At 37.1% G+C, this 14,849-nt stretch overlaps 1 protein-coding gene across 1 annotated transcript; it reads left to right on the top strand.

Moving 5' to 3' along the window:
- The first annotated feature begins 2,581 nt into the window (after window positions 1-2,581).
- On the top strand, window positions 2,582-8,786 carry LOC120327664 (DNA-directed RNA polymerase III subunit RPC1-like). Its single transcript, XM_078114461.1, has one exon. It carries the CDS (start codon window positions 3,759-3,761, stop codon window positions 7,935-7,937), a length of 4,179 nt encoding a protein of 1,392 aa, XP_077970587.1. The 5' UTR covers window positions 2,582-3,758; the 3' UTR covers window positions 7,938-8,786.
- The last annotated feature ends 6,063 nt before the right edge of the window (window positions 8,787-14,849 follow it).

Here is a 14,849-nt window from a genome sequence, read left to right as displayed (position 1 = left end):
ATGAATTTGAAAATAAAGCAAATTGACCATTGGTTGAAACTAAATAAATTGTCGCTTAACTATCCGAAAACAAAATTCATGGTTTTTGGGTCTGGGAAAAATATAAGGTTTGAAAACTTTAAATTAGAAGTTGGCACAATTAGCTTGGAATGAACAAGTACTATAAAATATTTGGGAATAGTTCTGGATGAAAAACTTAATTGGAAAAATCACATAGATTACCTTTCAAAAAAACTTTCTCAATCACTTGGAATGCTTTATAAATTAAGGAGATTTGTAAATCTTGAAACCCTTAAAATAGTTTATAATAGCCTGGCCTTTTCACATCTTCGATATGGTATATTATGTTGGGGTAACGCGACAAAAACTGCTTTAAGACCCCTTGCCGTTTTACAAAATAAGATGATTAGATGTATGATGTACCGAGAGTCATCTAGACAAATACGTATAAATAATGCAAAACTGTATCATCATTGTGAATTTCTTCAATTGAAAGAACTCTACATAAGTGAAGTGGGAAAATTTATGTATCGTTATGAAAATGTGCTGCTGCCAGAGTATTTTCAAAACTTTTTTGTCAAAATTTCAAATATCCATCCATATGAGACCAGGAGTACATCAAATAAATTGTATTTCACCCCGCGATATCACTCTTCATGCATGAAGAAATCGCTCAAGCTGGAAGGTATTAATGTATGGCAAAGTATTCCACAGAGTATGAAACAGTGTTCCCCACAATTATTTGATCGCAAACTAAAACAACATTTATTAGCGGATTATAATGTGATGCAGTGACGTTCAAATCTCAGTGTATGCTATCAGATTCATAAAATGGATAGGAAATCACCATTTTATAGATGTATGTCTCTGTGAAAATTATTGAAGATACTATTATATATAGTCTGAAGTGTTCATATGTACTATATAGCTTTGGAAATATGGTATTTTAAATTTTTCACCCATTCATAGAAACTGCCTCATTTCCTCATTTTCACTATTTGATTTTTGTCGAACATAAAGTAAAATTAAATTTGAGGAAATTATAATTAGGCTTATGCCCTTCTTAATTTTTCACTTCTTTTCGCATTTTTATTTACTATTAAAAAAAAGTATAACCTGCATAATCATGCGATGTTCTTTTTTCTTGTAATTTTCAATCTTTGATTGATACCACCCTATTTGCAAATTAAAACAGCATTTCAGCGGATCATAATATGATGCAATATCATGCAAATCACAGTGTATGCTATCAGATTTATAAAATGGATAGGAATTCACAATCTTATATATGGATTCTTCATATGTCTTTGTGAAAATTATTGAAGATACTATTATATATAGTCTGAAATAATAATTATATGTACTATATAGCTTGGGAAGTATGGTATTTTTAATTTTGCACCTATTCATAGAAATTGCCTCATTCTCATTAGCCCGACGCCCTTCTTATTCTTTCTCGCATTTTTAATTACTATTAAAAACATGATCTGCGTAATCATGTGATGTTCTTGTTCCTTGTAATTTTTATTTCTATTCCAATACTTTCGGGGAATTGATTTCTGGGGCCTCTTAACCGGGCTTAAAACTCAAAAATTTATATTTCTTCTATTGTAATTATGATGCCTGCTTTAGAGTGTCCTGTCTTGGTAGAATCTTACCTTAGGGGTCGGTCGACCTTGTTGACCTTGGAAGTCTTGCCCGTCCCCTTCCGTATACATTTTTATGCTTATTATTATTTGCTCATGCTTATTGTATTATGTACTTGTATCGGAAATAAATCATTATCTATCTTGCATTAAAATTTAATTGTCACCAAAAAGGTGACGCAACGAGCCAACAATAGGCTATGTGCAACGACTAACATACCGCTATGTGCGAGCAGGCGTAGGGAGTTGAGAATGTCAAGTGGGATAGGATATGATTTACATATTTATCCCGAGGGAGAGGAAAGCCGATAAAACGGCTTATCCATATGGCGAACCACGGCCTCTCGTCCGGTTACCATTCCAAGTCGGGTGGTATGGACCTTTCCCCGACCTTTGACCCTCGGAAAATTCTCCCTATACTTTATCATTGCAAAATTGTCAAGGCTATTTTAAGAGTGCTTTTGCGAGTTGGCGTCTGTAAAATGGGGTATGTGTTTCAAACCATCATTATGATTCATCGCATACAACAATCTGTTTTTTAAAAGTACCGGTAAAGAATTTCAGGCTAGTCTATCACAGCCTAATTTTTATTACTGCAATTAAATTGAAACTCCTAGAAAGACAGAGTGATCATTGAATTATCTGATTTTTATTTAAGTTCCCAAAACACAACTGAAAACTAACGAATAGAGTTCAAAAACGCGAAAACGAGGTAATGTTTACAATCACGCTTGAAAATCTGTCTGAGTGAGAAAAGTGTCTGAGCGGATGCGAAAAGGGGCATTGTTACGTCACTTTTTGCATCTTGATGATTGGCCAATGTCACGAAGTAAACAAGGAAGTCCATGCTCGGGGAAAGGTCCATGGGAGTAGTTATACTGTTTGTCAACAATATACCACCCAACGACGGCGAGGAGTTCAGCAATCTTCTCGCACATAACAGGAAGGCATGCGGATATACCGTGGTAGGCCAATATTACCGATAACGCTATTGTTCTTGAAGACGAGTAAATTGGGTCCATGTTCACAACTCGCCGCTGCATTCCGTGTCAATCATCTTTATTTCATTACGAATTGTGGTAGAGTTTATCTTCCCACACCAACCACAGGTGCGGTTGCAAGTGCAGAAGTGTATTCCTAACATACAGGTAGGCCTATAGCAAGTTGCGCCAAACCGACCAGCCTGTTTGACTGTGCAAAGGAGGGTTGCTGGAATCATTGCCATCATACGGTATGGTGTTTCATTTAAGGGTTATTACTTCTTCCTCCACAATATATTTGTAACGAAAAGCTGTTTAATGATTCCTGTACCGAAGTGGCAGACACACCTTTTAACCAATGTCTTCTTCAAAAAGAACTTATCATATATTTGCGATTTCTGTATTATTGTATGATTATTTTGAGCCTGTGTAGTATTATTATCAATGCTTTCATTTAGCTAAATGATTGTTGTATCTTTCACTTCGATACCGATTAGCAAAATAGGATAGGATTTACATATTTATCCGGGGGGAGAGGAAAGCCGATAAGACGCCTTATCCATATGGCGAACCACGGCCTCTCGTCCGCTACCATTCCAAGTCTGGTATGGGATTAGTTTTACTGTATTGTTTGTTTTCGGAAGCATGGACTTGGTGGTGGAGGAAGCCGTAACCAGCGGTTACGTGAACCACCCATGACCCAACGACGACGAAGAGTCCAGCAATCCTCTCGCACATAACCATCCCTGCATGGGATTCGAACCTGCGAACCCAGGCAGAGTAATTAGAGGTGCGGTGGCGAGCGTATTCCTAACGCTTAGCCCGTTGAGCCACACCGCTGCGCCAATACCTACGGCACACTTCCAATTTCAGGCTAATTAGGAGCCGTAGATATAGGTACACATGTTTATCCCACTCATTGGCAATTCCTCTGTGTATTTTCCCTGGCTGAACAGAGAAAAGCAACTTCTGTCATGAATAATCAGTAATCACATCATAATGAGGAATCGCACTTTCATTCTAATGCTCATTGAGCCTCATTTTCTCAATAAAAGTTTTGCACATCATTGACCTTGGTTGTAAATCTTTGTTATTATTTCAGGTATAAATCTATTTTTGGAAACTATTTAAAATGGTTAAAGAACAGTTTCGAGAAGCCGATGTGGCGAAGAAAATCAGCGATGTCAGTTTCAGCATTCAAACACCTGATGAGATGCGAAAATATTCACATATTCATTGTGTGAGCAAAAACTTGTATCAGCAAGATCAGTCCCACACTGCAGTTGAATATGGTGTATTAGATCGTCGCATGGGTACGAGCAGAAAAGACAAAAATTGTGAAACATGCGGTCAGAGTTTGGCAGATTGTGTTGGGCATTATGGTTTTGTTGACCTTGAACTTCCATGCTTTCATGCTGGATATTTTCGAGCTACTATTTGTATTTTACAAATGATATGTAAAGACTGTAGTCATGTGATGCTTGAAGATTCCGATAGAATGCACTTTCTAAATTCTTTAAAAAAACCTGGATTAACTTACTTGCAACGACGTGTTCTTCGCAAAAAAGTTATTGTGAAAACCAAAAAAGTGCATTTTTGTCAGTATTGTGGTGCGCTAAATGGTACAGTGAAAAAATGTGGGATGCTTAAAATTGTGCATGAAAAATATAAGAGCCCAACTAAAAAGTCTATTGACCCTTGCATCACAGAATTTTTTCAATCATTTGAAGCAGCAAAGAAACATAACAAAGATCTTGACAATCTTGTTAATAGAGCTCAAGAAGATTTGAACCCTCTGATTGTTAAAGACCTTTTTGAAAAAATTCCAGATGAAGATATCCCATTATTAATGATGAATCGAGATGTTGGTAGACCACAAGATATGATAGTAACTAGACTTCTTGTCCCACCATTGTGTATCAGACCTTCTGTCATCAATGATCTCAAGTCTGGTACAAATGAAGACGATTTAACAATGAAACTTACTGAGATCTTGTTCTTAAATAATGTTATCGAAAAACATCGGGCCTCTGGAGCAAAGTCTCAAATGATAATGGAGGATTGGGATTTTCTGCAACTGCAGTGTGCTTTGTATATGAATAGTGAGTTATCTGGCATTCCATTTAACATGAAACCACAAAAACCCACTCGTGGTTTTGTACAGCGTCTCAAGGGCAAACAGGGAAGATTTCGTGGTAATTTGTCTGGAAAGCGTGTAGATTTTTCGGGTCGAACTGTAATTTCTCCTGACCCAAATTTGAGGATTGATCAAGTTGGTGTTCCTGAACTTGTTGCAAAAATTTTAACTTATCCTGAAAGAGTGACTAAAAGTAATATTGAATTGATGCGGAAACTTGTTATAAATGGCAGCGACAAACATCCAGGAGCAAATTTTCTTCAGCAAAGACATACAAACATGAAAAGATTTTTGAAGTATGGTAACAGACAAAAGATTGCAGCAGAACTGAGGTATGGCGATATTGTTGAGAGGCATTTAATGGATGGAGATGTAGTTTTATTCAATCGTCAGCCGTCTCTCCACAAACTTAGCATCATGTCTCACTTTGCAAAAGTTGTGCCGCATAGAACTTTCCGCTTCAATGAATGTGTATGCAATCCTTACAATGCTGACTTTGATGGAGATGAAATGAATCTGCATCTTCCTCAGACAGAAGAAGCAAAAGCAGAAGCTTTGATTTTGATGGGAACGAAGAGCAATTTAGTCACGCCTCGTAATGGTGAACTTCTCATTGCTGCTATACAAGATTTCATCACTGCAGCTTATCTACTTACACGAAAAGAAGTCTTTTTTTCAAGAGCTCAGGCTGCAAGAATTATTTCTTCTATACTTGCATATCGTGATCGAAGAATAAAAATTGATCTTCCTCCACCAGTAATATTGAAGCCTTGTTCATTGTGGACAGGCAAGCAAATATTTGGATTGATTCTTCGACCTAACAAGGAATGTCCAATTAAAGCAAATTTGAGAACAAAAGGAAAGCAATATTCTGGTAGCGGAGAAGATCTTTGTGTTAATGACTCTTATGTTGTAATCTATAACTCACAGCTCTTAGCTGGAGCGATGGACAAGTCGACACTCGGATCTGGCTCGAAAAATAACATTTTTTATATCCTTCTAAGAGATTATGGGGAGCAAGCCGCAGCTGATGCAATGTGGAGGTTAGCGAGAGTTTGCCCAGTGTACTTAAGCAACAGAGGTTTTTCAATTGGAATAGGTGATGTCACACCCGGGGAAGGGCTACTTGCAGCAAAGAGAGATTTATTGGAAGATGGATATAAGAAATGTGATGAATATATCTCTGCATTAGCACAAGGCAAGCTTCAATCTCAACCTGGATGCACACCGGAACAAACCTTGGAGGCCGTCATATTAAAGGAGTTATCTGTTATTCGAGATCATGCTGGAAAAGCATGTCTACGGGAACTTCATCGAAGCAATACTCCACTCACTATGGCAGTTTGTGGCTCAAAAGGTTCATTTATTAATATTTCTCAAATGATTGCTTGTGTTGGTCAGCAAGCTATTAGTGGTAATAGAGTTCCAAATGGATTTGAAGATCGTTCACTCCCACATTTCGAGAAACATTCTAAAGATCCAGCTGCGAGAGGATTTGTTGAGAATAGTTTTTATTCCGGACTTACTCCAACTGAATTTTTTTTTCACACTATGGGAGGCAGAGAAGGCCTGGTTGATACAGCAGTTAAGACAGCTGAGACCGGATACATGCAAAGAAGATTGGTGAAATCACTGGAAGATTTATGTGGACATTATGATTTAACTGTCAGATCTTCTACCAGAGATATCATTCAGTTTATTTATGGAGGAGATGGCTTGGATCCAACTGACATGGAAGGGAAAGATCAACCTCTCGACTTTAATCGTGTGCTTGAGTATGTCAAAACGAAACATTCTGATCAAAATAGTTCAACCTTAAGCAGCTCATTGCTATGTTCTCAAGCTGAAAAAATAATTTTAGATTCTAAATATTCATCTCTAAGTGATATTTTCAAATCCGATTTGACAAATTATCTCAAAGGTATCGCAAAAAGAATTGCAGATACAAGAACTAGATATGGTGTGAATGACAACGGAACAACTCGACCACCTGTCTTGTATCAGTTAGATAGAATTACTGAAAATCAGTTAAATATTTTCATCGAGGTCTGTTCTAAGAAATATATGAAAGCAAGGCTGGAGCCTGGGACAGCAGTTGGTGCGTTGTGTGCACAAAGTATAGGTGAACCCGGTACACAAATGACTTTAAAAACTTTCCATTTTGCTGGTGTTGCATCTATGAACATCACACTAGGCGTTCCTCGTATCAAGGAAATCATTAATGCTTCAAAAAATATTAGTACCCCAATCATAACTGCATATTTACGAAATGATACTGATTCGGACTTTGCGAGAAAGATTAAAGGTCGTATCGAACGAACAACACTTGGTGAAATTAGTGAATATTTTGAAGAAGTTTATCAGACTGATGATTGCTTTCTAATAATAAAGCTATCTATGACAAGAGTACGGCTGTTGAAACTGGAAGTAAATGCAGACACTGTACGATACAATTTATGTACATCACATCTTCCCATCAAACCAAATCAAGTTATAATTCGTAGCAAAGATGTGATCACAATTCATCCCACTGACACGAACAAGGGCAGCATGTATCACACCATGCAATTGTTAAAAGATATGGTAACAGATGTAGTTGTACAAGGTTTAGTAGGTGTGTCAAGGGCAGTAATCCACATTGATGAAAAACAGGATAATAAAAAATACAAACTTCTTGTAGAAGGAAATGATCTATCTGGCGTTATCGGAACTCCTGGAATTTATGGAGAAAAAACAACATCAAATAATACAATGGAAGTTGAAAAATGTCTTGGAATCGAAGCTGCTCGTCAAACTATCATCAATGAAGTGCAATATACCATGGTAAATCATGGCATGAGCATTGATCGCAGACACCTTATGCTTTTGGCTGATCTTATGACATACAAAGGAGAAGTTCTTGGGATTACACGATATGGCCTTGCTCGTATGAAGGAAAGTGTGCTTATGCTGGCATCGTTTGAAAAAACTGCTGATCATCTTTTTGATGCTTCATACTATGGCCAATCAGATTCAATTTCAGGGGTTTCAGAATGTATTATCATGGGAATACCAATGAGTATTGGGTCTGGAATATTTAAGCTGCTCCATAAGACACAAATGAGTTCCAAACCTCAGAAAAGGAAGTTTATATTTGATAATCCTGAGCTTCACACTCCACTTCCTATTGCATAGGTTTTCCTTGGGTTGGGTACAATTTGGGTATTGAATTATGTAAACTGAATTTTTTTTGCTTCTGTGTTCATTCAATTTCTTTTATGGGTGATTTGTATTGTTGCCGACATGCATCTAGCAAAATAGATAAAGCGACTCATCCTCTTCCTCAGAATAAATTTGAAAATCTTATCCTAATCACATTTGCCATGGCTAGCATGGTTGTAATGTCCAGCATAAAAATCTGATAAACAATATGCTAAATTATTTTGAATTCTTGTTTTCCACTATGATTTCAGGTGCTACTACTTTCTTTGCCGACGTGAATTAACATGAACAAACTAAAAACTGATGGGTAGGCCTTGTCCATTCTATTCTTTTTTCTTTCTCAATCATCCAAACATATCCAAAACAATAGTTATGTTCCATTTGTTATTTATTTATTTAAATCCTGATCAAGAAATTCGATTGTAATTTTTCCTTCAATGTATGTTGTGCTGCTCCACTGTCTGGTTTAGTGTGTCTTATATTTTGCATTTCCTTGATAGCACTGTGGTTAAAATTCAAGACTGACTTTTGTTCACCACAGGAATAATATAATAGCATGATTTAGAGCAGGGTGGTCTAGTCTAGGCATTATTATTTGTGACCCGCATTTGCTGTTATAGGGAACAATTAGTGTTATAGGGCAGGGCTACACCAAACACCAATATTACTTATGACAGGAATTACATATTTGGAGGAAGAGAGTATGTATGTTTACTTGCCTCAAAAATGTAACCGTATCTGCATAATAATTAAACAGTAAAACAGAGACGGGAATACATGTTCAAGACCTTACTGGCCTAAGACAGGGATGTGCGACATGCACACCTAATCAGTATAACTACAGTTTAGGACTGATTGATAGGACTGCTGTGTTATAGTAGGACAACTGACTTGAAATATAGATACAAAAAAACTCTGATACGACGATATGTACCATAGTCAGTTTATGACACGTGCATGTGGAAGGATAGGAACAGAGTGTAATTCGCATTTTGATGTGTTTTTTTACAATAAATCTTACGAAGTACGTAACGTAAAGATTCGTTCGGAACATGAACTTGCCAAAAACCAACGTTAGGTGGGATCACGACACAACAAGATCAGGTACCGAAAAGGTGAACAATGAATGACATACAGTAAAAACTCGAAAAATCCAACTTGCTTCAATATTGCTTCGACTAAGTAAGATTTTCTACATACGAAAAGCCGGAAATCGAAAACTAATAAAACGCTAGTAGTGACATTTGTTTGTTTAAGTTAATTTCATGTAAGGATGTCCAAATCGAATATAATATTCGAATATCGTTTTTTCGTGTTTATAAGAATCCCGAATATGAAACTTCATTACAAATATTCAATAAGCGCCGACTTGAAGTGCTTATAAGACCTCGAGAATGTTTGTGCGTCTTCGACAATGAATGTAAAAGTCAATTGTGTCCTAATTAGTTGTTTTCATCATCAGTTTCGATAGTGACCGAACGAGAATTTTTTTTATTTCCCTATCCCGACGTCGTTGATGACAATATTGTTCCGTTTAAGTTGGCGGTATTAATTTATAAGCAAAAAATCATAACAGCCGACATGAAATATTTAAATCAGCCCCAGCGCAAAAAATAAAACACGTTTTAGGGTCTTAATTCTCCATCACTGGCGGGTGGAAATTTGGGAATCGGAATCACTCATTTTCTTATGACCGATGGCAAACAAAGGTACAGAAACATACCGTTTTTTTCTTTCTTCTTTCCATGTGTATGTGTTCTATTTATTGTGCAGTAATCTAATTATAACATGTACTTGTTCCGGGTTTTAACCATTATTATAATTTATACAAATATTATGTCCGAGTTTTGCGTGGGCTTGGAACGGATAAGGGCATTTACAGTTAAAATGTGTCCCTACTTACGGAATTCTCTACCTAAGAAGGCGCTCCCGGAACGAATTAATATCGTAAGTACAGTTTTCACTGTCTGTGGAAATCCTTTGTTTACACTTGAGTTTTTAATCATAATTTGAGAGGAAAGACGACATAATCATATGGCACCACGGCCTCTTATCCGGTTACCAGTTCATGTCGCACATGGGATTGGTTCGCCAGTTATTCGATTTCAGATGCATAGACTTCGGGGTGAAGAAGGAAGCCGTAGCCGACCAGCGGGCTACCAGTTGAGCAGCCCTGGTACAGTATAGGATAACCATAAATTCCCATTTATGTGTTTTTACGTCATAAATATAACCAGAAAACTCTTTTGACATATTGTTACAAACTTGGTTATATACTGGGCCGGAGACTCGAAACTAAACATAAAACTATGAATAAAAAACGGTTTATTTACAAATAAATAGCGTCGATAACAATCGCCTGCCTGCTCATTTCACTGATGTAAAGCAATAGGTAGCCTACTTGCTGTGTAGGAGATACAGTGAATAGCATTGGAAGATCAGCAAGTGACGTGAGTACAAACAGAATGATTGTTTTTTTTTAAGTACTGAAATTGATAAACCGGACAGAAGGGAAGAACATTTGTTGCAGAGTCCTTGAAGATAGATTTCTAAAACAACGTAATTTGTAAGCCTAAACGGTGAAATATTAGGCGCTAGTCTTGGCAGAAAAGCTAGAGTTTCAAACCCACATAAATAATCCGGATGGGTGAGTTCGAAGTATATGTGGCTCGATGTGCGCATTATGTTCGAGCGCGGATGATACGTGGGGTTGTAGTATTTATTTTGGCCAACAATTCGTTATTTTTCCTCGATGTTTTCAACGGAAATTCACATTCATAAAAACTACATTCGTAATTTCAGCAGGCACAAGTGGGCCGAATGAAACACTTCGGTGAGCCGAATCCATCCCGCAGTAGTGGTAGAGATAATGGCTCTGGTAGAGTAGTTAAAGGTAGGCGTCGCAGGTAGACAATTAAAAGTTGATTGAGGGGTCTATGTTGGCTATGCCCATTGATAGATGTTTTGGCCTAACATTATATTCCCGTTCGCACTGTGGTTTTGTAACCAGCTTAATAGTCATAAAATCATAGAGGAATTTCGTTTCATCAATCTCAGGCGGAAAGTAGAATGCACTATTGTTTATAATGATGAATGAGTCGAAATGAACTCAACTGTACCTAGAATTATTGATTAGAAGAAAATTTGGTTCAATTTGTACATAAGAATCTCCAGTTCGTTACTCGCCAAGTCTCAAAGATTTTCTGTCAGTATGTGTGGAAGTCAAGCTATTTTTATCGTGCTTCAAAGCTATCATGCACGAACTTGGATTAGATCTTGATGTGCTTTTGTATCATTCAGCAATGTTATTATTATTTTTTTGTTCACAATGTAGTAATCAAACACTATTGTTAAATAATTTAAGCGTATTTTTCGAAACATTAGAGCATTGTCGGGAGATCTGATTTTTTTTTGAAAAGGGTCGTGACTGAAAACGGTTGGAAATTACTCCCATAGGGAATAGTTATAATATAATTCATTTTTGACATCTACCAAGCAGTATAGCTGTATCTTGCAACAAATTTATAGCAATGAGATTGCCGGATAGTAGGAATGGAACAAATATTTGAATGACTGTCTTTTGTGCAACTCATAATGACCTTCCTTGGTGAGCAGGGGCGCGAGGAGCTGGGTTACTAAAAAGTGCAAGTGAAATACTTGGCAGTGAGGACTGTTTTCTGTGATGTAGCCTATACACTAATAATGTGGTTGAACGTGGCTCGCATCTGGCATCTGCATTTGGTAATGTATCAAATCTAAAAACTAGAGGCGAAGGACAAGGCTCTTATATTGTGTCATAGTATCAGAAAACTCAACGTTTTTGTACTTGTCTTGACAATAACCCATGTCGTACAGTGTTAGCATCAGTGCATATCGTAATAGGATCAGCATATGCATTTTACACGGATTAACCCTATTTCGCTCACCATAGTACAACTATTATGCTATCAATTCCTCTCGCCAGATGCAAGGCATAAGTGTACATTCAAATGAAAAAGTGGGATTAGATAAATGCGAACTAGATTTTTAATCTAAGGCCTTACCGATACGCGTGAAGGTCGCTTGGGCTAGTGATGTACAGAAGTTAGTTGACTTTCGTACCCGTATATATATTTGAGCATTGCTCTTGTTTTAAACGCCACAATAGCCCCTGTAACTAACAGTTTGACTTCCAATCAGACATCGCTCTAAGCACAACGTTGATAACTAAACTTCATTGTCGTTCATCGTGCCTTTGAAATGATCAACATTGCCATGGAGTGCGCAATTCAGTTACGTTTCAAGGATAAAAGAGTAATGAGCATTTGTAAGTACTTGGTTAGTCTAGGGCTGGGAATTTCAGGGAAAACACTTTAACGGTTACGATTTATTTTAACCTTTAACTGACATCTCAGGTACAAATCATCTTTATAATGTACAATTTCTTCACAAATGATTACGTCATCGCAAATTTATCTCCTTTGGCGTTTAATTCAAAAGAATATCACTAACTGTATTAGTAGGGATCCAATATATGTGACTAATAATTGAAGTACCAAGATTGCTGATTATGAAAATTTGGCAATAATTAATTATGAATCAGTTTTCGGTAGAAATATATTGTTCACGAATTTATTTCAAAATCGTATATTCAACGTCAACCAGCAAGTGAGTAGTTGATGCTGTTTTTCTTATATATATATCTCAAAGTAGAATTTGCACATCGAACACTCATAATTTGTCACATAAATGATATTTAATAACGGAATCGGGTTTTACTAAAATATGTATATGTACTTATGTATGCATACATATGTCCTAACCACGCTGCATATCTCTTGCAGCAGAGCGATCATGAAACTTATCTCGATTCATGAATAATTTTGAGCGATACCAGGATAATATTACGCGAAATTGCTTTGTAACCATTGTGGCGTAACAAGCTAAACATATAATTTATTACGTGAAACGTCATGCCGCGGTTAAACGGTTAATGGCCACAGAATGAAATATATTATGATGTGATGTTTGAATTGTAACATATATACAATGTAACACGTGAACAAGTTGACGCGGATATCCAAAATTTATTGAGAAATGTTGCATTTTCTGCCGGCAACAAGTTCGTCATAATTGAGTTAAAGTTAAAAAATTTTCAAAATATTTTTTAAGTTACGATCAGTGATGGAAGAGCGCTGATTGTTTTTTTCCGACAAGACAAAACCGACAAGATTTGCTCGCATATATATGTAGGTGCTTCCGAATAAGCTGAACATTTTTCTTGCTAACACCAGAAGGTTTTTAAAATTAAACACCTGACATAACATGAATAAATTTACAAACCTTGCTAATAAAATATGTCGATGTAAAATGCAGTAGTACGTAATTCTGTTTTTTGTCACACTCCTGCAGCAAAGAAACCGGTCCATTTTCTTCCCGCAGATGCATACTCCAATCAAATATTCGGACTACGCTGATAGATTTGTATTGGACCTCCTGAAGTATGCGCACCAAGATGGCGCACAACCTGAACTCTGGTTGTGTACCAGGTTAGGGTTCAGCATCTTGGTGCGCATACTTCAGGAGTATACATTTGTATTGGTATAGTCCAGGGGTGTCGAACCTGCTTTTGGCCGCGATAAATGTTTCATTATTTATTGAAGATTTATTCAAATCATCAATTCAGATCTAAGGCCTGCCTAATTTTTAGTCATAAAGGTTGAAATTCCCTCAAAAAATCTTGCCAAGTATCCATGTATTATCTAAACGCGAAAAAATAAATATTCTCAAACCATAAATATTACATGACTGCTCAACACAAGTATCTAATTTACAATTTTCCAATTCTTCGCTCGCTTAAAATTAGAAAACATTGGGCATTCTTTTGCCGATGCTATCGTTGCAAATAAAATTTATCACACCTCTCTTGGAGTGAGACAATAATATTCGGCACGTTTATTTCCACGCCTTGGCAGCGGCGAAACTCGTTTGTCACGTAATAATGTGCTCCATCGGGCTTACCCTGACTCAAATCCTGTATGTGTATATCGTATTTTGCGCATGTACAGTACTGTGTTCTTTCTGTTTTAAAATACACAACAGGTGCTGCATGATACTGGTTCAAGGCAATTTTTGGGGGTATGTTATTAAATTCAGTCAACATCAGACGGGATCGGGGCCTAGTTCACTTAACGCCGTCAAGTACTCCTAGTTAGCGTGGCATAACCATATTTGCATATGTTATTTCTAACCCCCACCTGACTACGCCATCCAAAAATTACGTCACTACAACGTCACAGTGACGAAATAAGTACCCGAAATCAAGCAAGCTAGTTTTCTCGTCGTAACATTCCTCCCTCATATATGAGAGAGATGGCTGGCGTTAGCGAGTTCGCTATCGTCGGTGGAAATACCATTTCGGGCGATCGTACCTTTTCTTTGGCAAGCCCTATGGCGTGATTGTGACGTCGTAGTAACGTAATTTTTGGATGACGTAGCCAGGTGGGGGTTAGGAATACTATATATATATATATATGCAAAACTGGTTGTGCCACGCCAACTAGAAGTACTTACGGCGTTTAGTGAACATTCACCGATTATTTCACTGCAAATTTATTTTCCAGTTATTCTACCTTTCATAGACTGCTTAGACTTGGGCTACATCAATACAATCTGTACTTTCATTAACGTCCAGACAATAACAAGAAAATACTTTTGATTTCTGATGTAGATGATTGATCAAGTGCTCCGCGATACCCTCAATTCTACATTGGACCGTTGTGCGTGAAAGGCGCATCTTTTGAAATTTTACCGTTTCTTTAGGGCTAATTAACGAAACTGCACACAGCATGTATTTTTTATGGATTCTTCTTCAGTGAAACCTTTTCCAACCGCAGCAATCTCTCT

This window comes from Styela clava, chromosome 7 (assembly GCF_964204865.1).
Source record: "Styela clava chromosome 7, kaStyClav1.hap1.2, whole genome shotgun sequence".
Taxonomy (NCBI): domain Eukaryota; kingdom Metazoa; phylum Chordata; class Ascidiacea; order Stolidobranchia; family Styelidae; genus Styela; species Styela clava.
Note: the sequence above shows the minus strand (reverse complement) of the source record. Positions and strands in the feature narration are given on the sequence as shown.

Coding starts and splice junctions, on each gene's coding strand:
- LOC120327664 (XM_078114461.1), top strand. CDS start 3,759: ATGGTTAAAGAACAGTTTCGAGAAGCCGATGTGGCGAAGAAAATCAGC.